The sequence below is a fragment of the Caretta caretta genome, chromosome 13, assembly GCF_965140235.1.
Source record: "Caretta caretta isolate rCarCar2 chromosome 13, rCarCar1.hap1, whole genome shotgun sequence".
NCBI lineage: Eukaryota > Metazoa > Chordata > Testudines > Cheloniidae > Caretta > Caretta caretta.
The window spans coordinates 31,819,350-31,843,746 of record NC_134218.1 but is presented as its reverse complement, the minus strand read 5'-3'; the positions used below and the strand labels follow the sequence as shown (position 1 = coordinate 31,843,746).

The following is a 24,397-nucleotide window of genomic DNA, read 5'->3' as shown; positions in this document are numbered from 1 at the left end:
AGACACCAGCATCCCGAGGCCATGTGGTCACATCGAGGCCTGCCTGAGGAGCTGCGCTCAGCGGGGTGGACCCAAGCCTGGGGTCCATCTCCAGCACAGTTCTCACCGGCCCTACGGCTCCCAGCGGGCAGGGAGCAGCCACGGAGCAGGGACAGGTCTCCTCGAAACCATCACCACCACCAACTTCCAGCAATTTATCAGCAACACTGAGCCTGTCACTGAAACCCAGCCCCACACGGCCCAGCCACACCCCCACACTGAGCCTGTCGCTGAGCCGCACCCAGGAACCCAGCCCCACATTGCCCAGCCGAGCTGAGTGGGGCAGGACAGTGTAAAAGCAATGAATATTTGAAAGGCTGTGGGGGCTGCATTTTCACTAGGGTTTGGGGACTCCTGAGGCAGCAGAGCTTGCAGAATGTCAGTATGACAGGCACAGCAGCAGGGGCTGGGGTGGGCAGGGGGAACCCTCCCTGGGCAAGGGGGGAGTGGAATCTCCCTGGGCAGGTGCAAGGTGAGCAACGGGTTTCTTCATGGACATGCAGGAGGGCAGGATGAGGGCAAGTGTGTGAAGAAGCAGGGGGGCAGTCATGGGGCCCTCACCGCTCACATTCCCCTTGGCATGCTTCCCGAGGCCTTTGCCAGCTGCAGGAGCTACCCTGGCTCCCCTTTCCAGGGCCTTTCCAGGGGCTGATTCCAGAGCCCTCCGGAATCTGGGCTGGGTCGCACGAGGACACACAGGACCCAGATGTTTACGTGTGTGAGTCACATGGACTAGGATAACATCGGGGCATAAACCAACCACAGAACAAACTGCCTCTGGGGCTGCTTATTGAAGAACTGCCCTTGTGGGGAGCCTGACAACTTCCTCTAAAGCATCTGGGGCCAGCCCCTACCCAGGACAGGATCCGTGGGGAGATGGACGCCTGCTCCTATTGAGCGAGTGGGGAGTGACAGGGGCGGTATCCACAGACTCTATTAGCTACTGTCACAGAGAGCCTTTGGCATTAGAACCACCCCTCTCTGCAAGGTGGCCACCCTTCAGGGCACAGAATGAGGCTTAGCAGCTTACTCAGGGATTATCTTGAGTTGGGCAGGTAAAGGGACAGCCTCCTGCAGACAGGCAGTAGCCCAGTTTTACTGACTAAGGTCTCGATCCTGCAAGCTGCTCCAGAAAGCCAAGCCCCATCAGTCTCGAGGGCGCTCCAGGTGGGCAGACCCACACACCTGTGCAGAACTGCACCAAGGATCCAGCTGCAGGAGCAGCAAGAAGGAGGCTGCGGTGATGGGCACATAACAATGGCCATGCAGACAGACAGTTCCTTCAGATCCAGCAGAACAGGCACTAAACATCTCCCATGATGGCAATTCCACCTTGTCCCCCTCCCCAAACTCCTCTCAGAGCCAGTGACCACCCAAAGCCCCTCCCTCCCTCAACTCCACAGACCCTACCCCACTTACAATATTGTGTGTCAGGGATTTCAGCCGACATCTGTCAAGGTTGTTTGGACGTGTCATTGGTTTTTTCTCCACATTCAGTGAATACTGCCTGTGATTAGAGAGAGCCTTGAGCCCTGAGCCAGGACCACGCTCTCCACATCCCTCAGGCAGGGCACGGCTCCAAAAACATGAACCTAATGCATTTCAAGGGAAACCACTAACATTCCCCCTCCCTCTGAACAGCTTTTCCTTCTCCAGCCACCAACAGCCCTTAGCAGCATTTGAGTTGTGCATTAAACAGGACCTTGTGAATCCAACCTTCAGTTCTTAAAGACACCGATGATTACCTAGAACTCACCAGGACTGTATCCTCCATAGTTGGTCACACTAGGTTCCCAACCAGTTAATCTGGAGCTAGGTGTGATCTGATTCCTAGTTCTGGGACATTTCAATACACCTCTAACTGTGATTGAAAAATTATGGGTTTTGGCCTACACCTGTGACTAGGGCAGAACAGGCTGGGCGAGGTCTGGGGAGAGTGTGGTGTCCGGGAACATTCACTGACATGCAAATAAAGAGTTCAGAAAGAAACCAAAGGAAGCAGAGACTCATTAACCTGCATCCAGCCACAAACTCCTCCAGCACCTGCTTGAGTCTGTCTTCTGCTTTAGATTTTGGCCTCCTCAGGAGTGTCTCCACGTCATACAGTCCATGTTCCTGTTGAGACAAGCGCCATGTTCACATTATCCCTGGGTGCAAGTGCAGACATGCAGCAGGGAGAGGAGTGCCTTCGTGTCATGTCCCCGAAAAATTTGCCTAAAATAACCTTGGGGCCCCTTTGCCAAGAGGTAGCAAATGTTAGGGCCTTGCAGGTCAGCTTCCTGTTGGAGGAGAATCAGTGATATGGAAACCAGGTATATGAGTGTTACTTGTTATATTTACACTCTATAAACCAGTCCTGGAACAGAAGTGGTCACAAATGGCACATATGGTCACAAATGGCTCTTTCAGATTTCTCAGCCCAAACACCAATGCCCAGTTCCCAGGAAGCAACTGTGCCCTAAGTATTGACTCCAATTAGAGAAATTAAGGCTGAAAACAAGTTCCTTTGTGGTTCGCAACAGCTCCCCCAAAGAACCTGTATCACAAAACACAACAATGCAGCACGTTTCCAAAGATGGCAGACTGCTCGCACGCAGAGAAAGAGAATGTGAAAGACCATGGAACAGCTCATCCAGCTCCCACCATCTCAATATTGCACATGCTGTACTTTTCATGATCAAATGCACGTGAGCAGTCAGGGCTCAATCCTGCAAGAGGCCCTGACTGCAGTGGGGGAGGAGGGTATTAAACTCCTGACAGATTAACGACACATGCTTTGGGCTTCTGATTTTCTGTTTTAACTGATAAACACCAATGAAATACCCTGAAAAAAAATGAAACCAGTGTTTTTCCAATGAACACTGGGAAAACACCAGAAATGGTTATTTGTATCTAAAAGCTTGACTACAGCAACCTGTGGCTCATTAATTGGCCCGTGTAGAACCTGCTTGTGCACACTGAAGTCTGCCTAGTGCACTTTAACGTAGTGCTGTTTGAAGAAGTGCTCTGTTAAAGCACACTGCAGAACTTCACAAAGAGACTGCACTCTCGGTAGACGCTATTGCCAGGAGTCACGTATGTGAGATACAAAGAGAAAGCCCCAAACACCCCCAAATATTGGACATCTACGTAAAACTCAAAAATTGCTAAAAATAAACCTCAAAGAAATCAGTAAGCCCAAGAAACAGCGACAGGAGGAAGCAGTGCGAGGGGAAGCAGTGGGGTCTCCCAGTCACTGCGATACTTTACCAGGCGCTCTGCTATTTTGACAATCCAGTTGGAATTGTAGAGCCTCCAGGTGTGATCTTCCCAATAGCTCCAGACATACACACAGGGCTTCTCATGCAGCATGGGCAGGCAGCTGTACGAACTAAGAGCAGGAGGCAGAGCAGGTTACAACGCACACTGAGAGACTGAAGCAGCCTCAGAGCCACCCGAATACATGTCAGTCGCTTTGGGGAACCAAGCCATGGGATGCATGGCTCTGCTGCTGCGGCCTTAGCTCCAAGAAAGCAGCACAGTGCTGAGAACAGAGGCCCAGATTCACAAGGGACGTAGGCGTGGTGACGCTGAGCATTGCAGCGCCGAGCTCTCAGGTGCCTAGAAAATCACAGGAACATACTGGGATCCACAAAGCCTGAATCAGGCACCTGGGCTCCCTGTATAATGCCTGGGGAGAAACAGGTGCCTTAGAATGCCATTCACAGCAGCCAGTATGCTAGGCAGGAGCTGCTTGGACTAACCAGTGGAAGATGCCAGCTATAGGAGTAAGTGCTGAGCCCCATCCCGCTCAGAGAGAGAAGTGCCTAAGTCCAGGCTGCAGGGAAGCTCCTCTCTGTGATCCAGATCTGGGACGTCAGGTCGCCCCAGGTGCCCAGGGCGTTTCTTGTGAGAATGAATCAGGTAGGAGCCTAAGTCCACACAGAACAGCCGAGGAGGACGGGCGCCACCACGTGATAACGTTTAGCCCAGTGATTAGAGCACTCGCGCAGGATGTGGGAGACCCACCAGAGGGGATAAAAGGATTTGAACCGCGGTCTTCTGGTGCTCAGGGGGCTGCTCTAACCTCTGTGCTGTGGAATCATCTGATGCGGGGCTCTGTCAGTCTCTCCTGTGAAGCTGTTCCACTGGGGACAAATCCTTAGCGTCACTGGGCCAGAGCGAGAGAGAGAATGACTCTATAGCCCAGTGGCCAGGGCACCCATGTGAGGTGGGAGACCCAGCGTTCAGTCCCCCCTCCAGTGATTTTATAATGCCCAGTGGAATAACATCAACAGGAGAGATTAAGGAGCGCCCCACATGAGAATAACCCATAACTGACCCCTGAGCGGGGTGGGACCCATGTTCAGACCTCGTTTTCCCCCTGCTTCAGCAGACAGGGCAATTGAACCTGGGTTGCCCATATCCCAGGTGACTGCCCTAACTACAAAGTTAGGCACCTCCTCTAGGCAGATTTTGCATGGGACCCGACCCAGCAGGTGACCTCTGAGTAACCCCCACATATCAGGCCCCACGGGCAAAAACTTATCTTCTCAGATTCATGGATTGCTCTGGGCTTCGGCAGGAGACAGGTGTCCGAATGCCTAAAGGGAGGCACCAGTGTGCACACCCAGAGACAGAAACACAGGTGCCAATGGAACTTTTACCCCGAAGACTTAGGCACCGAGTGAGTTTAGATCCTACAGGGTTCAGTGGGGGTTTTGTGGACCTCAGTGGAGTCTAAAACTGGGACTTAGGCACCTAAGTTCATGATCAAGGAGCTGAAGTACCTTTATGAATCTAGCTCAGAGATCCTGCCATATGGGCTGGATGCAAGGGCTGATGCAGTGCTTATGGCAGAGCCAACCCCAACAGGTTTCAGAGTAACAGCCGTGTTAGTCTGTATTCGCAAAAAGAAAAGGAGTACTGTGGCACCTTAGAGACTAACCAATTTATTTGAGCATGAGCTTTCATGGTTAGTCTCTAAGGTGCCACAAGAACCCCAACAGGGGACGTCAAAGAACTCCTCCAGGGCAGCCTGGAATGACCCTCATAGCTGGAACTTGTCTTACACGATGACTTCATCAAGACCCTAGACACTGAACCTTCTTTGGGGGTCAAGCTTGTCTGGCCACTGACACTAGACTCTGGCACCAGTCTTGAACCCCCAACAGAAAATCCCGTAGGCAGGAGGAGGGCTGCATGAGCACTTCCACCAGCTGGGGTTTGGAGTTGCTCTCTAAAGTGCAGCGTGCAGATGGTGAAGCCCCAGCATGCAGAGCAATGCTCAAGGCTGTGTCTCTCCCTGCAGCAGAAAAGGCACTGAGCATTCTCCTCTCTCATGGACATTGTGCCATCGCAGGATGAACACAGTTTGAGACAAAAGATTTGTCCTCTGCCATACCAAACAAGTAAAAGGAGCCTCAACAGAACAGGATGAAGCTCAGTGGAGTCTAAGATGGCCTAACCCACCCAATAAAATGGGAGAATAGCCCCATGAGGCCAGGAGAAGTGGGAACGCGACTGAGTTCCTCCTGGTGTCTATGGCAGTCAGCTGGTCTGAACCCCCTCTGGGGTGAAGGCTCAACTGACACTGGTGCCTAGACAGCTCCAAAACCAGATTAGAAGAGCTGTCTTTTGTCCCATAGCAATCATCTCCCTGACCATTCGGGAGGATTTCCTGTACCAGAGACGCACCACAATCCTCCATTCCCACCCTCAGTTGGAACACTTCATATCCGGCATTTGAGATGCTGAACACTCAATGTACCCAGCATGGCATTTCTGCCACCATAGGCAGAACCTCTGCTCTCCTGGGGAGAGTGGCCTTTAGCTATCTACGTATGGCATCTAGGGCTGGGGGATCCAAAGCACTTAGGCCCCAAACGTTCATTCAAATCAATGGAAGTGAGGAGCCCCCAACTCCTACTGATTCACTAGAGAATCTCGCTGGCTAGGTGGAACATGATCAACTATGAGCCCTACCATCCACATCCATGTACCTGTTAATGCCTTATGGGATGAATAAGAGTCCAAAGCACCTTTGCAAAGGGGCTGACGTGAGCGAGCACCATGAAGAGGACTCACCTGTCATATTCGGTAGGCTCTGGCCTTTGGCTTTCTGTCATGGATTTATTCTGTAAACTTGGACTCGGGGCCATAACTTCAATATCCAGCTCCTCGTCTGAACTGGGATCCAGCAAAGGCTGTTTGTCTTCAGGCCCTTCTCCTTTCACACCTTTCTTAGGCATTTTGGTCACAACCTCTTCAGCTTTCCCATAGTTCCCTTGCAAATACATGTATTGTTCATATTTTAAACTAAATATCTGCCGTAGCCTAGAGGTGACAGACTGCTACTGTCCAGCCACTGGAGAACTAGAAGCAAGTGCCAGTGTTCCTGACATTAGAAGTGCCTTAAAGTCCAGCCATCAGAATATGGTGCATACAAGCTGGAGACTCTGGATGGCCAGACATGCACTCCTCCTAGACTCTTCAGAGTTCACAGTTTTACTATAGGGAGGCTTTTGGCCCCCTGACACTCTCACTAGACTCAGAAGGACCCAACCCAGCTCAGCAGCTTCCCTTCCTTCTCCCACCCAACCCACTCCATGTGGGAAGCAGCAGCAGAACCTGGCAGGAGCCTTTGCAGCTTCCTAGCCTCATCATTCACTTAACTCCGAAGTTTGGGACTTTGGACTTTTAAAAAAAAAATCTTTTTCCATGGGTTGTTTCCCCAGTTGCCCCATCCCTCTGATGCCCTCAGCTGTCTGGCATCACTCCACAACCATTGAGCTTCTCAGCCGCTCTCTCTCCCTCTCCCTCCACTCCCCTATTTCCCCCTCCTGCTCCCCTCCCTTATTCTGCAGTCCCTTCTCACCATCCCTCTCCCCTACTCCCATCCTGACTGTGTCCCCCACGCTGAAACCCTAACTCTGGAATGTTCCCCGGGAATTTGGACAATCTCTAATCCATTTTGAAAAGGCCTGAGGTAGCTAGAATATTTATCTCCGTAAGCTGCACCAGGAATTTCTACCCTGTAACCTCGAGGGTGCTTTTAGCTGTGACATTCATGTTGTGCAGTTTTGTGTACCTGTTAGGACACTTTATAGCCAGAACTGTGAACTAATCTGGCTGGGAATTAATATATTTTGATGAGTCTCAAAAATATTTTCATTTTGTTCCTTCTAATTCAAGAAAACAGGAGCATCAGAAACATTTACCTATTGAGATCTCAAAATGGACTGGCTTGGAGCCTATGGAGGGGTCCATCATAGTCACCTCAAAGAAGGCAGCGTAGAGGAGGAATTCTTCCTTCACTCCCAGCGAGTTCTAAACAAGGAGACACCAATCAGTCCAACAGTCACAGGGGTCATGTCAAAAATAATCCTAGGCAGAGCAGCGGGCCCTGAGGTCTGAGAATGGTTACTGGGTCTCGGGCCTAGGGCTGACATGGCCCTCACACAGCAGCACCTGCATCTCATGGGCCACGAGGAGTGGCTGCCTTGACTAGCAGGACCCGGCAGAGAGGAAAGAGCTGCTGCAGAATGGTGTCACCAGTTATCTTTGAAAAGTCATGGAAGACGGGAGAGATTCCAGAGGACTAGAAAAGGACAAATATAGTGTCCATCTAGAAAAAGGGAAATAAGGATAAACTGGGGAATTACAGACCAGTCAGCTTAACATCATTCTGGGACTGTTGCAAAAAAGTGAACATCATTCTGGGATGCAGGAGTGTTGTAAGCAAGACAAGAAGTAATTCTTCCACTCTACTCCGCGCTGATTAGGCCTCAACTGGAGTATTGTTTCCAGTTCTGGGTGCCACATTTCAGGAAAGATGTGGACAAACTGGAGAAAGTCCAGAGAAGAGCAACAAAAATGATTAAAGGTCTAGAAAATATGACCTATGAGGGAAGATTGAAAAAACTGGGTTTGTTTAGTCTGGAGAAGAGAGGGCTGAGAGGGGACATGATAACAATTTTCAAGTACATAACAGGTTATTACAGGGAGAAGGGAGAAAAAATGTCCTCCTTAACCTCTGAGGACAGGACAAGAAGCAATTGGCTTAAATTGTAGCAAGGGCAGTTTGGGTTGGACATTAGGAAAAACTTCCTAACTGTCAGGGTGGTTAAGCACTGGAATAAATTGCCTAGGGAGGTTGTGGAATCTCTGTCATTGGGGATGTTTAAAAGCAGGTTAGAGAGACACGTCTCAGGGATGGTCTGGATAATACTTAGTCCTGCCATGAGTGCAGGGGACTGGACTAGACGACCTCTTGAGGTCCCTTCCGCTCCTATGATTCTACGATCCCTGAGGCTGTGGCAGAGCAATCGCTCTATCTCCCAGAGCTCAGGCCTGGCCATCCCCTGGTTCAGTGCTCATGTGACGCCACAGGGGAAGCCCGAGAGGGTCTAAAGGCTAAGGTGCCAGTACATGACTGTCATGAATATACAGGGAAGGGTAGCCACCTTTCTGTAGACAGTGCTATCAAATCCCTCCTGGCCAGAGGCAAAACTCTTTCACCTGTAAAGGGTTAAGAAGCTAAGATAACCTCTCTGGCACCTGACCCAAATGACCAATGAGGAGACAAGATACTTTCAAATCTGGATGGGGCGGAACCAAAGGGTTTGTCTGTCTGTGTGATGCCTTTGCTGGGAACAGACCAGGAATGCAGACTCAGAACTTCTGTTAAGTTAGCAAGCAATCTAGCTAGAACATGTGTGAAGTTTCCTTTTGTTTAATGGCTGGTAAAATACGCTGTGCTGAATTGAATGTATATTCCTGTTTTTGTGTCTTTTTGTAACTTAAGGTTTTGTGTAGAGGGCTTCTCTATGTTTTGAATCTGATTACCCTGTAAGGTATTTACCATCCTGATTTTACAGAGGTGATTCTTTTTACTTTTTCTTCGATTAAAATTCTTCTTTTAAGAAACTGAATGCTTTTTCATTGTTCTTAAGATCCAAGGGTTTGGGTCTGCGTTCACCTGTACAAATTGGTGGGGATTTTTATCAAGCCTTCTCGAGGAAAGGGGGTGTAGGGCTTGGGGGGATATTTTGGGGGGGAAGACGTCTCCAAGTGGGGTCTTTCCCTGTTCTTTGTTTAACACGCTTGGTGGTGGCAGCATAGGGTTCAAGGACAAGGCAAAGTTTGTACCTTGGGGAAGTTTTTAACCTAAGCTAGTAAGAATAAGCTTAGGGGGTCTTTCATGCAGGTCCCCACATCTGTACCCTAGAGTTCAGAGTGGGGAAGGAATCTTGACAACTACTGATGGACTCAGCACTCTCTCCTCATGTCACTGAGCCAGAAGGAGGCTTCCCTACTTCCCCAGCGCTTGATGGAGACATGGAGCTAGATAGCAGCTGGCTGGCTCAGGCTGAGGGCGGGCAGGATGGAAATGATGCTTCTTAGAAGAGGGAAGCCTATTAGAAGTTCACAAAATAGGTGACAGAGGGTGTGTACAATGATCGTCCGGGCCAGTGGTGAGGGTCCCTAGGGTGGGGGAGGGGCCAGCACTGAGGCCCCTTGTCCCCCGGGTTCCAGGGGTCCCCTTTCCTCTGAGTTACAACTTTATTTACCAAAAAGAAAAGGAGTACTTGTGGCACCTTAGAGACTAACCAATTTATTTGAGCATGAGCTTTCGTGAGCTACAGCTCACTTCATCAGATGTTTACCGTGGAAACTGCAGCAGACTTTATATACACACAGAAATCATGAAACAATACCTCCTCCCACCCCACTGTCCTGCTGGTAATAGCTTATCTAAAGTGATCAACAGGTGGGCCATTTCCAGCACAAATCCAGATTTACCCTGTGCTGAGCTCATAGCAGCCTCACCCACCCCGCTGACACAGAGGCTCCAGAACGGCAATTGCCAGGGCGCGTGGCAGGGCTGCTCTGCTGGTCGCAGTGGGAGCATGGCCCAGCGGACTGAGTGCCCTGAGCAACCTGTCCTGCATTCACTCCACCAGCTTCCCACAGAGCGGCAGGTGTGTAGGTTCCAGCAATGACAAGGGTTTAGCGAGCGGGAGGTAAGCTCAGGAGAACACTCTGTGTTGGGGGCAGGGGCCTTGCCTATTGCGCCCAGTCCCAATGCAAATATTCAGTTACTGCACTGGCTTTCTGTCAGTGAAAGGCCTCCAGAGGGCCCTGCCTGCAACGGGCAGCCAGAGCTCAGTTTCTAAAAGCAGAGCATCAGAGATGCAGACACGGGACTGGCCTCCGCCAAAGCCAGATGTGCCGACTCCGTGGGGGGTGCTCAGGGGCTGGAGCATCCGCAGGAAAAGATAGTGGTGCTCCGCACCCAGCAGCCACAGCTGTGCCCCAGCCTCGCTCTTCAGCTGATGGGGGCATCGCGCTGCTGCCGAACCGCTGCAGGGCGGCTCGGTTAGGGGCTTGCGGGAGGGTGGAGAGTGGCGGGTGGGCAGGGGCCTCGGGGAGGGAGCAGAGTGGGGGCGGGAGGAGGTGGTGTGCGGGCAGGGCCTTGAGGGAAAGGGGCGGCATGGGGGCGGGGCATCGGGCGAAGGGGGATTGAGCACCCCGGGGAAAAGGAAAAATCAGCGCCGGTAGCCGAAGCGCTCCACAGTAATGGACCCAGCCGCAAGGCACACCTGCAGCTTCCACAGCACACACTCCCTTGGCTTAGGAAGGGCCCCTCTGTATTTTAGCTTGGGTCTCTTCATTTGGGGCCCTTCTCATCCCACATACGTGTACACTCCGAGTGGCACTGCAAGAACAGCAGGTGTGAGTTACTAGTTACTCCGGCGCCAGCATGTTTACACACAGCTCTCAGCCGGTGTGTAAACCTGAAGTTCCTGGCCCCTTCCCTGGCCCCTCCCTCAGAATGGCCCATCAGTCCCTGGAGCGCCCACCTCTGGGAGCGGATGGAGCTCCTCCACCTCCACAGTGACCTCGCTGGGCTGCTCTGCCTCCTCGGGGCTGCCAGCCTCGTCCCCATCTCGCCTCTGGCTCTGCTCTTTGGTGCTGGCCTTGGATTTCTCCTTGGCCTTTTTACTCTTCTTCTTCTTGTTCAGTGTCAGTTTGCTCAGGGTGCCCCTCAGAAGCTCCTTGCTCTTGCCATCTACTGCGCTGGGGCTGCTGAAAATCTCCATAGAAATGGCTAGGAGGATGCGGCCACGATAGAATATGCCCTCCCCCAGGCCCTCATTCAGATCCTTGTGGACATCCCGCAGAGCTGAGTTCTGGGGAGAGCCATACAGATTCACCCAGGCTGGGCCAAAGGTGGGGTTAAAGCCTGCAGGGACACAAATGCTTGCAATCAAATGGTTCAGGATTTGCCTTCACTGGCAGGTACACCTCCAGAGAGAGGTACACCTCCAGAGACAGACAGACATCCCACCCACTGACAGACCTGGGCGGTTCACCACAGACAGACATCCCACACACACACTGACATGGGCATATCCCCATAGACAGACACCCCACCCACAGACAGACACTCCACCTAGACAGACCTGGGCTGTTCACCACCGATGGACATGGGCATATCCCCACAGACACCCCACCCACAGACAAACAAGGGTTGTTCAGCACAGATAGATACCTCCCCACAGACAGACCTGGGCAGTTCACCACAGACAGACAGCCCACCCACAGACAGTCAAGGGCTGTTCGCCACAGACAGCCCACTCACAGACAGATATGGGTGGTTCACCACAGACAGACCCACCCCCCACCCCCTAACAGACCTGGGCACTTCAGGACAGACAGACCTGGGTGTACCCCACAGATAGAGGCATACATGACTGTGGCAGGTACATGGAGCGGGGATGGGGGAGCAGAATCATATTTGACACTCGAGGTGCTGCCCAGATAGCTCCATGGCAGGGGACAGGACAGAGGCGGGTTCCTCACCATTCCTCCCAGGATCAGATATCTGCTGCAAGTCAATGAAGTGCGTAGCGAGCGCCACGTCCCCAATGTTTGCATCGTCTAACAGTTGGATTTTTATTTTTCTGGCAAGAGGAGGGAACATCTCAATGAAGCTGATCTGCTCGTTCCATTCTGGTTCTGCAGTGTCATTTTCCACCGAGGTCTCCCCCTGGGGCAGAAGAAGGCATGAGAACTGCACAGCTGTGCACCGCTAAAGAACTCCAAGTGGCTTCAAAGCCAGCCACAAGTTCAAGAGAAATCACTGAGGCATTCTGGGAAAATCTGGATTCCCCATTAGTGTGTGGCTCTGTTCTGACCTCATTGCAAATGCGAGGAGAGTCATTCTAAAACACTGGTGAGTGGCAGCAGCCGCCAGGGCACAGATGCTGCATAAACCACCCTCAGCCAGCTGCAGAAGCTGAGCATGGGGGAGCTCAGCGTACTGGACCACATGCAGGCCAGGCTCAGGCAGGAGCACTCACAGCTGAGCAAGGGTCCACGCGGAAGGGCTCCAGCCCTCTAATGGCCAGAGCCAGCCTTGCCATGTGGAGTTAAGGGGAGGGGGAGAGGGGTGGCTTGTCCTGGAGGGGTAGGAGAAAGAAGATGTAAAATGGGGGAGAAGTAAATGTCATGTCCTCAGGTGCTGTCCTGCTCCGAAGAGCAGCTATACAAAGGCCCCGTGTTTATTGTCCCACTAACCTTAGATCAAATGACTCAGTTTATAAGAAAAGCAATGGAGCTGCTCTTCCAGACTGCACCTCTCTTACCTAGCCTGTATTTAGAGCTGTGCACAACAGGAGAGCGCTAGCTTCAAAGCTGGGTGGACTGCAGCTCCTGTCCTCTCGTGCACCTTGTAATCAGCCTCCGGGTTTAACAGGAGCGAAGCATTTCCGGAGGACTCTGCACCACACGACAGGTGTGAGGGAAAAGCTGCGCAACCATGTGACTGATTAACAAAGGCTCCAGGCCTCAGGGCAGGACAGAGTCACAGGGTGGAACAGCAGTCACGTCAGGCTCTGCGGGACAGAGACTGGGGCTGTACAGGACGGAGCTGGCTGGGCAGTTTCAATGCATCCAGACACCATGGAACACACCCAAGGGAGCCAGACATGGAACAGTCCGTGTGATTTCATCCTTGGGATTTCTTTTGAGCTTTTTCCTATACTCAGCAGTGTGAGGAGTTCTAGAAACGTCTGTGTCTGTCTAGGTCTGATAGCCAAGCCACCTGGACTATCACAACAGGCTGGGACAGGAGGTCCTCAGAGTCTGGGCTGCGGCATCAGTATCTCATCGACAGCTCCTCTCCACAATGAACCTATGCAGGCTCAGATTCTCCCTAATTACATGACTTTCCTGCTTTATTACTGGCTCATGCTGCTGCTAACCATATGCTTATCCAAGCTCTGATTGGCGCAGACTGTTTCTCCAAGTTTCAATATGCTCCCTACATCTATTCATATGCATTTCTGAAATAATGGCTCAACTGCACAGACGACAGTGATGTGGGGCTTAACATTCAGAAACCAGAGGGTCTGCCCAGGCCTCCCGGTGGAATACAGAGGCCCAAATGCCCAAGCAGAGACTTACCTGTTGCCCAGCAAATGAGACCTGCACATATGGATCAATGAAAACTTTCTTCTCGCCCACAATCTTTGAGAACCCCCCCATGATTCCAGCACTCATGGTGGGCAGGCCCTCGGCTCGGTAAATCTTGATGCAGATTTTGGCCCACGGTCTCTCAGCTGGGACTCTTTTAGGCAGCAGCAAGTTCCTAGAAGAAATAATCATTGTTCTACTGGTCACAGTAAATCACCACAGCAAGACAAAGCCCAAGAACACACGAAATGTGGGAACTGCTAGGCCAAGGGCCCATTTCAGCTGGTCTCCTATCTCAGACAATGGCCTGCATCAGGGGCTTCAGGAAATGCAGCGACTCAGCCCCAGCCACGCCACCGGTGAGTGCTGGAGGGTGGCTCCCCCCTGCCCCCCCCCCAAACAAGCCCCTCTCCCCCCACCGCGGAGGCCTGGGGCTCCACACACACACCCCACGGGGGTGGGGGGGGCTGCATAGGGCCCCAGAATAGCTAGGGACGGCCCTGCAGACTTACTTTTCAATGTCCTCATTCTGGCTGCTAGAGGAAGTGGGCAGGGAGCCCATTATATCACCTCGAGCAAAGACAGAGATGTTACACTTCACAAATCCTTTCACTCCTGCCCTGGTGTCCTTTGGGTCATTGATAACAGCCCACTTCTGAAAGAACCTGTGATCTAAAGAGATAAGGACAGGGACTCTGAGCTGCGAATTCCTAATCACACCACTGCCAATTCTCCAAGAAACTCTAGCTCTGCACTTCTGAAATCAAAGATGCTACTGTGCTGGAACCAGCGCCCTGGGAAACCCCGACCGGGTTTAAGATGGGTAATCCTGGATAAAATGGCTCAGATATTTAAGTATGAAGTGTCACAGGCGTTGACTTTCCAATGTCCTGGGGGGTGCTCCACCACAGACCCTGCCCCCACTCCACCCTTTCCTCCCAGGCCCCACCCAACTCCACCTCTTCCCACCACTGCTCCGCCCCCCCGCCCTGCCACTTCCCGCCCCCTTCTCCCAACACACCCCACCCTCACTCCTTCCTCTCCCTCCCAAAGCTTCCTGCAGCTGCAAAACAGCTGATCGTGGCGGGCAGGAGGCAGGGGAGGTGCTGATCAGTGGGGCCCGCTTGCGGGCAGCAAACACTGGGGGGTTAGTGGGGGAGCTGATAGGGGGACTGCCAGGGGGTGCTCAGCACCCACCATTTTTTCCCAGGTCTGGAGCACCCACGCAGTCAGCACCTATGTGAAGCATAGTTATTGAGGCGCTGATGGAAATAGAAGTTTTACTTAATTAAAGACTAGAAGATTTGACCCTCCAACTTTCTTTCAAGAGGAAGAGCTGCCCAGAGCTCCTGTGCCTGTTTATTTTCCTTTCCTGCCTCCAGTGGCCCTGAGATGCCTCAGAAGTCTCAATTTTTCTCTCAAATTTAAAATGTGGAATTTTCTTGGTGTTTGGTTTTAAATATTCTCCTGTGAGAACCGCCACTCAGTCACTGGAGTGTTGTGTTTCGGAGCCTTCTGGAAAGTCACTCGCCTTTAAACTGAAGTGCAGTGTTGTCAACTCTCATGATTTTGCCATGAGTCTCAGGATAATTATTGCTTTCCTTAAAGCCCCAGCTGCTGGAGTCAAGTGGAGATGTGGTGATTTCAGCCTTCATTCTTAAAGAAAAATGAAGGTTCTAGCCCTCGGGGCTGTGGAGAAAGCTTCAAAATGTGACCCCAGTGCACCCTAAAGGCTCAAAAAGCAGAAGGCAAAGAAAAAGACCACCCCATCTATTATTTTTACATAATCTCACTTTTAAGCCAATCTCATGATGTTTGGTGAGCCTGATTCATGATTTTTGAACATTTGGGATTGGCAGTGCAGTGAAAGTGACCTGGAAGTGTCAGATTCTAGGCTATTATTTGCAGTGGGGTAACACCCCTAGAGCCCCAGGCAGGTGCAGCATAAACTCACGGGGCCTTGGCCTAGCAGGACATTTCCAAAATTTAAATGATCTATCCCAAGCTTTTGGTGAACTGCAAAAAAGTGATAGAAAGTCATCTAGATTTTTCTGCAACTGGTTCAATTGTTATATTCAAGAGTTAGTAACAAAGTAAAAATGTACATTAAAATTTTAAACCTAACCAGTGTCCCTTAGGTGAATTGACACAAGATGTCAGAACATTTTAGTATTACAGCTGAGTGGGTCTAATATTTATTTAATTTTCTTTCTTTATATAGGAATTTGATACAGTGCTCCTATCAGATAATAATTTCTAAGTTATTATCTGCAAAAAAAACAAGATTTTTCAGGTGCCCAAGCAGCCCCTAGAATCATGGTTAAAGTTCCCCTCCCCCCCAAAAAAAATCTGAAATGGTGCCCCTCAAACAATGTGGAGGGATAAAACAGGGAAGCGAGAGCAGCAGCCCCAAGGCTCTGCACACTGTACCTGGCTGGCTGTACACTGTCTCTGTGTCGATTTTGAATGTTCCTATGCGTGTTCCCAGGAACGGGATCGTCTTTGAATGAAAAACCTGCACATAACACACAAATGCATTTCAGCCGCTGAACGGCACGGCTGTCAACAGGGCGGAGTGCAGCTGCTCAGAGAGGAATGGGCAGAGGGGACAGGCTGCTACGAACAGAAGGATCCTGCAAGCAGAGCTCCGCTTCATTGGCACAGATGGCTGCATGCTTGTCGGTGGCACAGAACAGGTGAGACACACATGCTGCCCAGAAGCTGAGTGACCTCCCCCAGACATTAGGCCAGTCTCCCCACTGGACTGGATCAAAGGCCCAAACCAGCCAACCTTTCCCTCATGTCCAAACTGACCCTCTCCTGAGCCAAGGCCCACACCAGACCGACCACCCAAGGAGCCCAGGCCAAGGCCTGAGCCAAGCTGACTTCTCCCCTGGGCCCTAGACAAGCTGCTGCAGGTGCCCAGACCCGCCTGAGGCCTGAACCGTGCCAACCCCGCTCTCATGTGCGGGCCCAGGCTCAAGCCAGGCTGACCTCCCCAACAACTGCAGGCCCAGTGAGGCCCACGTTGACTTTTCATGTGCCTGAACTGACTGCACTCCTACCCATGGGCCAAGGCCTGGACTGAACTGAGCCAACCTCTTAATCCACGGCCAGGAGGAGGCCTGAGCTGGGATGGCATCACTCCGGTGCCAAGCCAGGCTGGCCTCTCCTTCGTGACAGGGCTGAGCACATTCCTTTAGGGAAGGGGTGCCCTGCTTGGCCACGGTTGGAGGGCAGCAGGCTGCAGTGGAAGAAGAACTAGCATCTCTGGTCTCCAGCCTACGTTTCAACGAATAGGTGCTGCTTTTAACCCTCTTATTATAAAGAGCCTCAGGTGAGTCTTCTGAGCTTCAGGCCCCAGAGTCTTTCAAGGGCCTGATTCTCCCCTGCCTTTCCCTTGCGCTGGCATTTATACACGTGCCAGGGTGGCCGAGTCAGAAAGCCCCTCCTTCCCACCAGCATGTTACACCCCTCTGCAGGCCAGGGGACAGGCAATGGGAACCACTGGCTTCAATCTCCATCTGACTGGGACTGAGAGCAGCTCATGCCCTTACTAGGGGGAGCAAAACTGCTACAAAATGTCAACTCCTCTCCAAGAGACAAAGTGGGTGAGGTAATATCTTTTATAAGCTTTTCCTCAGGTCTGGGAGAGGTTCTCCGGGTGTCACAGCTACATGCCAGGTGGAACCGATTGTTTGGCAGAATTAGTTAGCTCATATTCTAGGACCCATTCAAGGTAGAGTGCCCCGTGACCTTTCCTGGACCAGAGGAAGAGCTCTGTGTGGCTCGACAGCTTTTCTCTCCCCAACAGAAGTTGGTCCAATAAATCTATTACCTCACCCTCCTTGTCTAATATCCTGGGACCGACACGGCTACAACTACACTGCGACAAGTAAGTATAGCCGGAAATGGAAAAATGAACTGGGGGAAAGAATCTGGGCACATTTCTCCTGATATTTTACTGTGAGGAAGGGGCGCTTGGTTCTCCCTTGGGGGCTCAGTCAAGGCTGGGGAGGAACTCTCCCTTGGGTCAGTCTCAGCTGGAGGGTTAGGGAACCCCTACGAACAGTTGTGCTGAAATAGCTTAACGGTATAAAATTACAACTGGCATTTGCCAAGCAGATGTAACCCTGTGGGGCACTATGGAAGCAGGAGACTGACAAACTGCGTGCAGTGGGGATATCGACGTGATCGGATGCTGTGGCCCAATCAGTACCAACACGTAAGATGTAAAGTGGGTTACAAACTGCTATTGGTTACAATGGGCTTTGGAGCAGGCCCTATAGCTACACATATAGCCTGTGTCACCTACAAGGAAGGCAGCATTGTCTACTGGCTAAAGTAAGAGATGAGAGTCAGACCCCTTGAGATTTATTTCCAACTCTTCCACTGACTTGCTGTGTGATGCTGGACAGGTGCTTTAACTTGTCTGTGGCTCAATTTCCCCACCTGTAAAATGAGGAAGTGCCCTAACTTTGTACAAGAGCCTGAAGAACTCCAGGTGGAAGGTGCTGCCATAAACACACACACACGGCACCTCAGTGCAGCATGTCAGTTGTTGCCATTACACAGATTCTTGCCAATGTGACCCAAAGGGGTGCGGACAGCAGGGCATACTTACGGAAATCTCTATGAGTCTGTGAAATAAAACTTCCCTTGGTTCATGAAATTCAAACACAAAATACTGCAAGAGAAGAGAGAGAAAACTGAGCAAAGTGCTCCCATCGCAACCCCGAGATTGGACACAGCCATGTCAAGTGTATCTTGAATGAGGCTCAGCACCTGTGGAGGTGCCGCGCGCTCCGCCTGACCCTGGTTGGGTACGGGCAGGGCCGCGCGCTCCGCCTGACCCTGGTTGGGTACGGGCAGGGCCGCGCGCTCCGCCTGACCCTGGTTGGGTACGGGCAGGGCCGCGCGCTCCGCCTGACCCTGGTTGGGTACGGGCAGGGCCGCGCGCTCCGCCTGACCCTGGTTGGGTACGGGCAGGGCCGCGCGCTCCGCCTGACCCTGGTTGGGTACGGGCAGGGCCGCGCGCTCCGCCTGACCCTGGTTGGGGGTAAGCAGGGCCGTGCGCTCCGCCTGACCCTGGTTGGATACAAGCAGGGCCGTGCGCTCCGCCTGACCCTGGTTGGATACAAGCAGGGCCGTGCGCTCCGCCTGACCCTGGTTGGATACAAGCAGGGCCGTGCGCTCCGCCTGACCCTGGTTGGATACAAGCAGGGCCGTGCGCTCCGCCTGACCCTGGTTGGGTACAAGCAGGGCCGTGCGCTCCGCCTGACCCTGGTTGGGTACAAGCAGGGCCGTGCGCTCCGCCTGACCCTGGTTGGGTACAAGCAGGGCTGTGCGCTCCGCCTGACCCTGGTTGGGTACAAGCAGGGCTGTGCGCTCCGCCTGACCCTGGTTGGGGGTAAGCAGGGCTGTGCGCTCTGCCTGACCCTGGTTGGGTACAGGCAGGGCTGTGCGCTCCGCCTGACCCTGGTTGGGGGTAAGCAGGGCTGTGCGCGCCACGTGACCCTGGTTGGGTGTAAGCAGTGCTCGTGTTGTGACTCGGGCTGTGGAGAGTAACAGCAGCACAGCCTGCTCTCAGCCACACGGCAGTGTCCCTGGTCCCTTCTTTGCACCGTGACCTGTGCAGGTGGCTCTGGACACTCTACCAATAAGATCCCTTGCCCACCCCACGTACCTCATTGTAAAAGGGGCAGTTCGTTGACTTTTGCGTTGCTGTGTGCCTTTTCTCTTCTCCAACCTTCACCACCACAAAGGGGTCAATGTTCACCCCCACCAGCTTCTGGGCTTCAATGACATTGATCCCGATCTGTGGAAAGACGGGAAAGGAATGCACTGACGGGTCCTTTTGAAGGAGCTGGGAGTGCCACCAATGAGAGGAAAGCTCGCCTGTTTCCTTCCTGCAGCCAGCTCTTCCAGAGACACAGCCCACCCGTTAGCCCATGACCCTTCACTGCTTTTTAAAATGCCCTGCGCTCATTAGCATCACTTCCCACCTTAGACATGTGATGGATGCTCAGGAGGAGCAGGACAAATGGGAAATCAAAGACGACAATCCAAGTTACCTTTCCACCCCTAATATTCTAGGCGTTCCCTAGAGTGTCCAGAGAAACACTGTAAAATAGCCAGCGGTTAGAGAACCGTAACATTTACAGCCCAAATGGGCACTGCCCCTGCAGCACGGTCAAGCTGGCCTGGGAGTGATGGTTCCACTACTGAGTGGCAGTGGGGCTCAAGCCAGCTGCGTAACCTCCTGGGGCCATGTTCATTGCTGGGATACAGTGGCATCTCCGTGTGTCTGTTTGCTCGTCCCTAAGATGGGAATGAAAACCCCTGCCAGGTGGGCTATGAGGGCCAGTTAATATCTACACTGCACTTGGAGGATGCAAAGAGCTACAGAAGCACGATTACTGTTGTTATTATTAAACTACACGGCGCTGTTTAACAGCTGAGACAGCAAGAGGCTGATGGGTCTCCCCACATTGGGTTCGCAGTTTCTAATCTCCCTTAAACTCATATCTAACTTTATAGCCCAGTAAGAATCCTGGCTCACACTGTTCAAAGGATGCATTCTGGAACCAGTTCCATCCCGTGCAGAATGTTCACACAGACTCTCAGCCTCCGCATGGAGAAACCCCACCAGCAATGAAAGGAAATATCGACACCCATCTGGGCCCGGCCAGTGGGGTTGGAAATGTAGGCGTTTAAGAGCTTATACATCAGACGAGGAAAGGAGAGCTCTGCTGAGGCCAGTATGTGATTAACATGGAATAGGAAGCAGGGATGTGGCAAAGAGGAACTGCCGGACTGTTCCTTGGAGAGGGCAGAGGGGCAGAGACAATGGCGGCCTGCCTGTCTGTTACACATTGAAGGGAGACACTCGCCTGGTGGTTAGCTGCCCTGACCATAGCAGACCTGGCTCAGGGCAGGGATCCAAGGGGAGGCACATGACTTGCAGGTCTTCAGTACAATACCTGGAAGCTTTGTGGTCTAGGAGTGGCAAACAGGTCCCACTTGCAGAGGCGTCTGGAACGGCTGCAAGGGAAACAAACTAGCTGAGTTGGCCTCTAAGCAAAACCCTCCTGTAACTTACTGGGGTTGCAGCCTGCACACGCGCAGAAGTAGCGTCATTGCCCACTGGCACTGATCACACAGTTACGCCCCTACGGTGGAGCTGTAATGGCTGGAGACCAAGGGCCCATCAGCCAAGACATGAGCACGGGGAAAGGAAACTCCAAACACTCCTCCCAGGCAGCCCCAGCAATTCCAAGCAACCACCCTCCATAGGTGGCTCAGCTGGAGGCTCCATGAAGAGGACACATTTCCCCAAGGGCACCATCATGTCCTGCTACTGGAGAGCGGAAACCCCACAGCCTGGCTGCACACACAGACACAGGCTGCAGGCAGACGCGTAGCCAGGGGGAGCGAACAGGGGGAGCGATCCAAAAACATGGCCCCACCCGCTGCGGCGCTGTTACTCACCCAGCGGCCGGCCCTCACTCGCGCCGGCTGTCTCCGGTGGCACGGACGGTCCCGCCGCCGAAGACCCGGAGCGAGTGAAGGTCCCGCCATCGAGGTGCCGCCGGGTGAGTAAAAGCGCCGCAGCGGGTGGCACCTCTTTTTTGGATCACTCCCCCTGTTCCCTCAACCGGGGAAAATTTAAAAGGCGCCAAGACATTGACAAGGCGCCACTTGTGCTCAGAGGGGGAGCGGCGGCTGCCCCGCTCCCACCCAGCTATGCTACTAGCTGCAGGAAGGGTAAACAAGGCTGGACTGAACCCCCAGGGCCCTGTGGGTAAGACTCAGCTCCTCAGAGTACCCCAGCACAGTGGGGATGGGCCCCGGGCCCGGCTGTGTGGAGAGACCCACACCTTCACCAAGCGAAAGGCCATGCAGAGCACTGACCCTTGCCGGGGGGAGAGAAGAGGAGCATGTGCCAGGTACCTCTTGACAGGGCTGAAGACGATGCCCAAGAACTCCATATCAGACTCATCGTCGTACTCCTCCTCCTCCTCCTCCTCATCACTCTCCAGGCCCTTCACCAGCTTCCTGCCCAGTGCCGTGGCCTTCCTATCCAGCTCATGAGCTCGCTTCACGTCAGCTGTCCTGGAAACACATACATACTTGTCAGCCTCATGTGAGGCTGTCCTGGCAAGAGCAGGGAGTCAATCAAGGAAGCATTGCTTCTCTGATCCCCGAGCACCTTTGCATTGCTCCGAGAGGGCACAGCCCCCCAGGGTACTTACTGCAGCTCCTCGAATCCAGCATTGCGGATAATTAACTCGGAGCTGCAAGACACAGAAACACTAGTCAAAACAGCGAGCCCGTTATTGCTGTTCACCAAACACATGCTTCCGAGTCTGCTCTCGCTTTAACTGAACTGCTCCCTGTTGTAAGGCCTTTGTTTTCATTGCAGAGACTGCACAGACTCTGTACAGCATCACTATCTGGCCACCTCCTTACCCCACACCCGCCACTGTAACCTCTGAGCTCCTCAGGTCAGAATTTCAGAGCAAAAACAGCCATGATAACTCCCCCTTCTGACTCCTCTGCACCCACACCACATTACCAGTCTGTGTGCCATCTTGCACAGCCTCTGGGGATTGCCAGGACCAGTACTTACTTACCCCTGTCTCCACTGTAACCCTTCGTCCCTTCTCACTTTGACTAGTGCCTTTCCTACTTGCATGGTCTTCTGCAGGGCAGCACGGACCAGCCATCACTGAAGGGAGGTGCAGGCTATCCGCCCAGTGTTGAAAAAGACAAGGCTGCAGCTCTGTTGGATGCTGACACCTACCCCATGCCTGCCAAGTGGTTTGCAATCCCACGTCCCGGTGAGCAGTCTGGACTTCTGCACTGATCTTACACACAGCTAAAACAGTTATATCTGACCAGGCAATCGGTCTCAAACCGTCCCACTAGCACTGCAAAAAGCCACTGCGGACAGGCCCTAAGGGAACAAGGATGGGAGTGCAGAAGCGGCCTGATTTTTTCCTCTTCCATTATTTTCAGTACCTGTCTTTCATCTGGTAGACAAAATCCTCTTCATGCCATGTACCCGCTGAGCCATCAGGAGGCTGGTAGCGCAGATCTAGCTCGATATAGATCTAGGAAGGGAAAGAGCAACATGCATGAAGGGCACAGCAGCCAGAGACTGCCCAGTGACACACCAAAGGGGAGGAGAAAGGACAATACAAATAAGAAGGAAAAGTGAAGAAAGCTGTCAAGGGCTTTCCTTCCTGGCTGGCCAGCGGAACAGGCAGCCTGGCTGTGCAGAATCCCTGTCTGATGGTTCAACAGACGATACTGTACTTGCCCAATACCACTTCCAGCCACAGCTCCCTGCAGTTTCCCAAACCCAGGGACAAATGGAAACTAAGCTAAGCTCAGGTTTCCAAGTTTAAAATGCACCATTAGCAGCTTTCCCCCATGGGCTTGGTGCACAGGCTTTGAGGGGTTGTGCAAACTGGGAAATGAGAGAGGGTCCCAGGGCTTGGTCATGACCAGCTAATATGGCTTTAACCATTACTGTCTTTGCCTTCACTTGATGCAAAATAGGGTTGAAAATGTGCTAATAACGAAGTTAGCGAATCTGTTCTAAACCGCCACCTAGGGGAGGTGGATTTAACCAGCAATGCTGTTACATAAACTTCACCTGCAGCTCCCGGAGGTCAAAAGAGGGGGCAGCTTTGCCACGGACATCAGTTGGAGTGGGAGCAGGAATGGGCACTATGGCTACAATTTTCAGAAACAACCAGCAATTACTCAGTTTGGGGACATCCAATCAGAGATATTGCAGTTCCTATGGACTTCATTCAGCTGGGGCTCTCTACACCTGACAGCTGAGAGAGATCTTCTGTCCACAAGTGAGAAAGAGAAGGAAAGTATGCTCAGGTGGTAGAGGCTAGAGCCCTGCATGGGACAATTTTTTAAAATCCCTCTCCCGTCCCGCCCCACTATGCCCATTCCCACCTGCTCTGTCACTGTTTCGTGCATTTTTATCCCACTACCACCTGCAAAACCTTAGTCCCCTCAAATCCTTCAAGACAGACAGATTCCCCCATGCTACCCAAAAAAAAAAAAAAATACTGTCAATTAACACAGAAGCTCTCAGCCAGGGGTCCGGAGCCCGCGGGGGCTGTGAGCAGGTTTCAGGGGGTCTGCCAAGTAGGGCCAGCATTAGACTCACTGGGGCCCTCGGCGGAAAGCCGAAGTCCCGCTGCATGGGGCTGAAGCCCAGGCCTTAACCTTGCCATGCAGGGCTGAAGTCGAAGCCTGAGCAATGTGGCTTCACGGGGGCTCCTGTGGCACGAGGCCCCAGGCAGTTGCCCTGTTTGGTACCCCCTAACTCCGGCCCTGGCTTTTACAAGCAGAAAACCAGTTGCTGTGGCATGGCTGGGCCATGGAGTTTTTATAGTATGATGGGGGGGCCTCAGAAAGAAAAATGTAGAGACCCCCTGAATTAATAATTAATATATATATAAACCGAATTCAGACATAATTTTTACCACAAAAAAAATCACATCTTGCTTAAACCATGTAAAAAAATACTTTAACTTCTTGTTATAATAGACATCAAATCTCTTTCTTCCCTCCAGGAACTTGTCTAGTTCTTTTTTGAACCCTGTTATAGTCTTGGCCTTCACAACATCCTCTGACAAAGAGTTCCACAGGTTGACTGTGTGTTGTGTGAAGAAATACTTCCTTTCGTTTGTTTTAAACCTACTGCCTGTTAATGTCATTGGGTGACCTTTGGGTCTTGTGTTATGTAAAGGAGTAAATAACATTTCCTTATTTACTTTCTCCACACCAGTCATGATTTTATAGACCTCCATCATATCCCCTAATCGTCTCTTTTCCAAGCTGAAAACTCTCAGTCTTATTACGC

General features: G+C 52.3%; 1 protein-coding gene across 3 annotated transcripts in view; it reads right to left on the bottom strand.

The window, feature by feature from the left end:
* LOC125622207 (fer-1-like protein 4) overlaps positions 1-24,397 on the bottom strand; it is a 109,457-nt gene that overhangs the window by 64,832 nt on the left and 20,228 nt on the right. For all 3 annotated transcript variants that reach the window (XM_048819994.2, XM_075118861.1, XM_075118863.1), the window contains exons 5-20: positions 22,525-22,616; positions 21,756-21,797; positions 21,454-21,615; positions 20,484-20,544; positions 19,187-19,318; positions 18,125-18,187; positions 15,931-16,015; positions 14,013-14,172; positions 13,492-13,675; positions 11,887-12,073; positions 10,884-11,266; positions 7,239-7,347; positions 6,106-6,304; positions 3,289-3,409; positions 2,054-2,154; positions 1,459-1,546 (exon numbers count right to left, since the gene is read on the bottom strand). In XM_048819994.2, the coding sequence (XP_048675951.2) occupies positions 1,459-1,546; positions 2,054-2,154; positions 3,289-3,409; positions 6,106-6,304; positions 7,239-7,347; positions 10,884-11,266; positions 11,887-12,073; positions 13,492-13,675; positions 14,013-14,172; positions 15,931-16,015; positions 18,125-18,187; positions 19,187-19,318; positions 20,484-20,544; positions 21,454-21,615; positions 21,756-21,797; positions 22,525-22,616 (2,169 nt within the window). The remainder of the gene's footprint in view (positions 1-1,458; positions 1,547-2,053; positions 2,155-3,288; positions 3,410-6,105; positions 6,305-7,238; positions 7,348-10,883; positions 11,267-11,886; positions 12,074-13,491; positions 13,676-14,012; positions 14,173-15,930; positions 16,016-18,124; positions 18,188-19,186; positions 19,319-20,483; positions 20,545-21,453; positions 21,616-21,755; positions 21,798-22,524; positions 22,617-24,397) is intronic.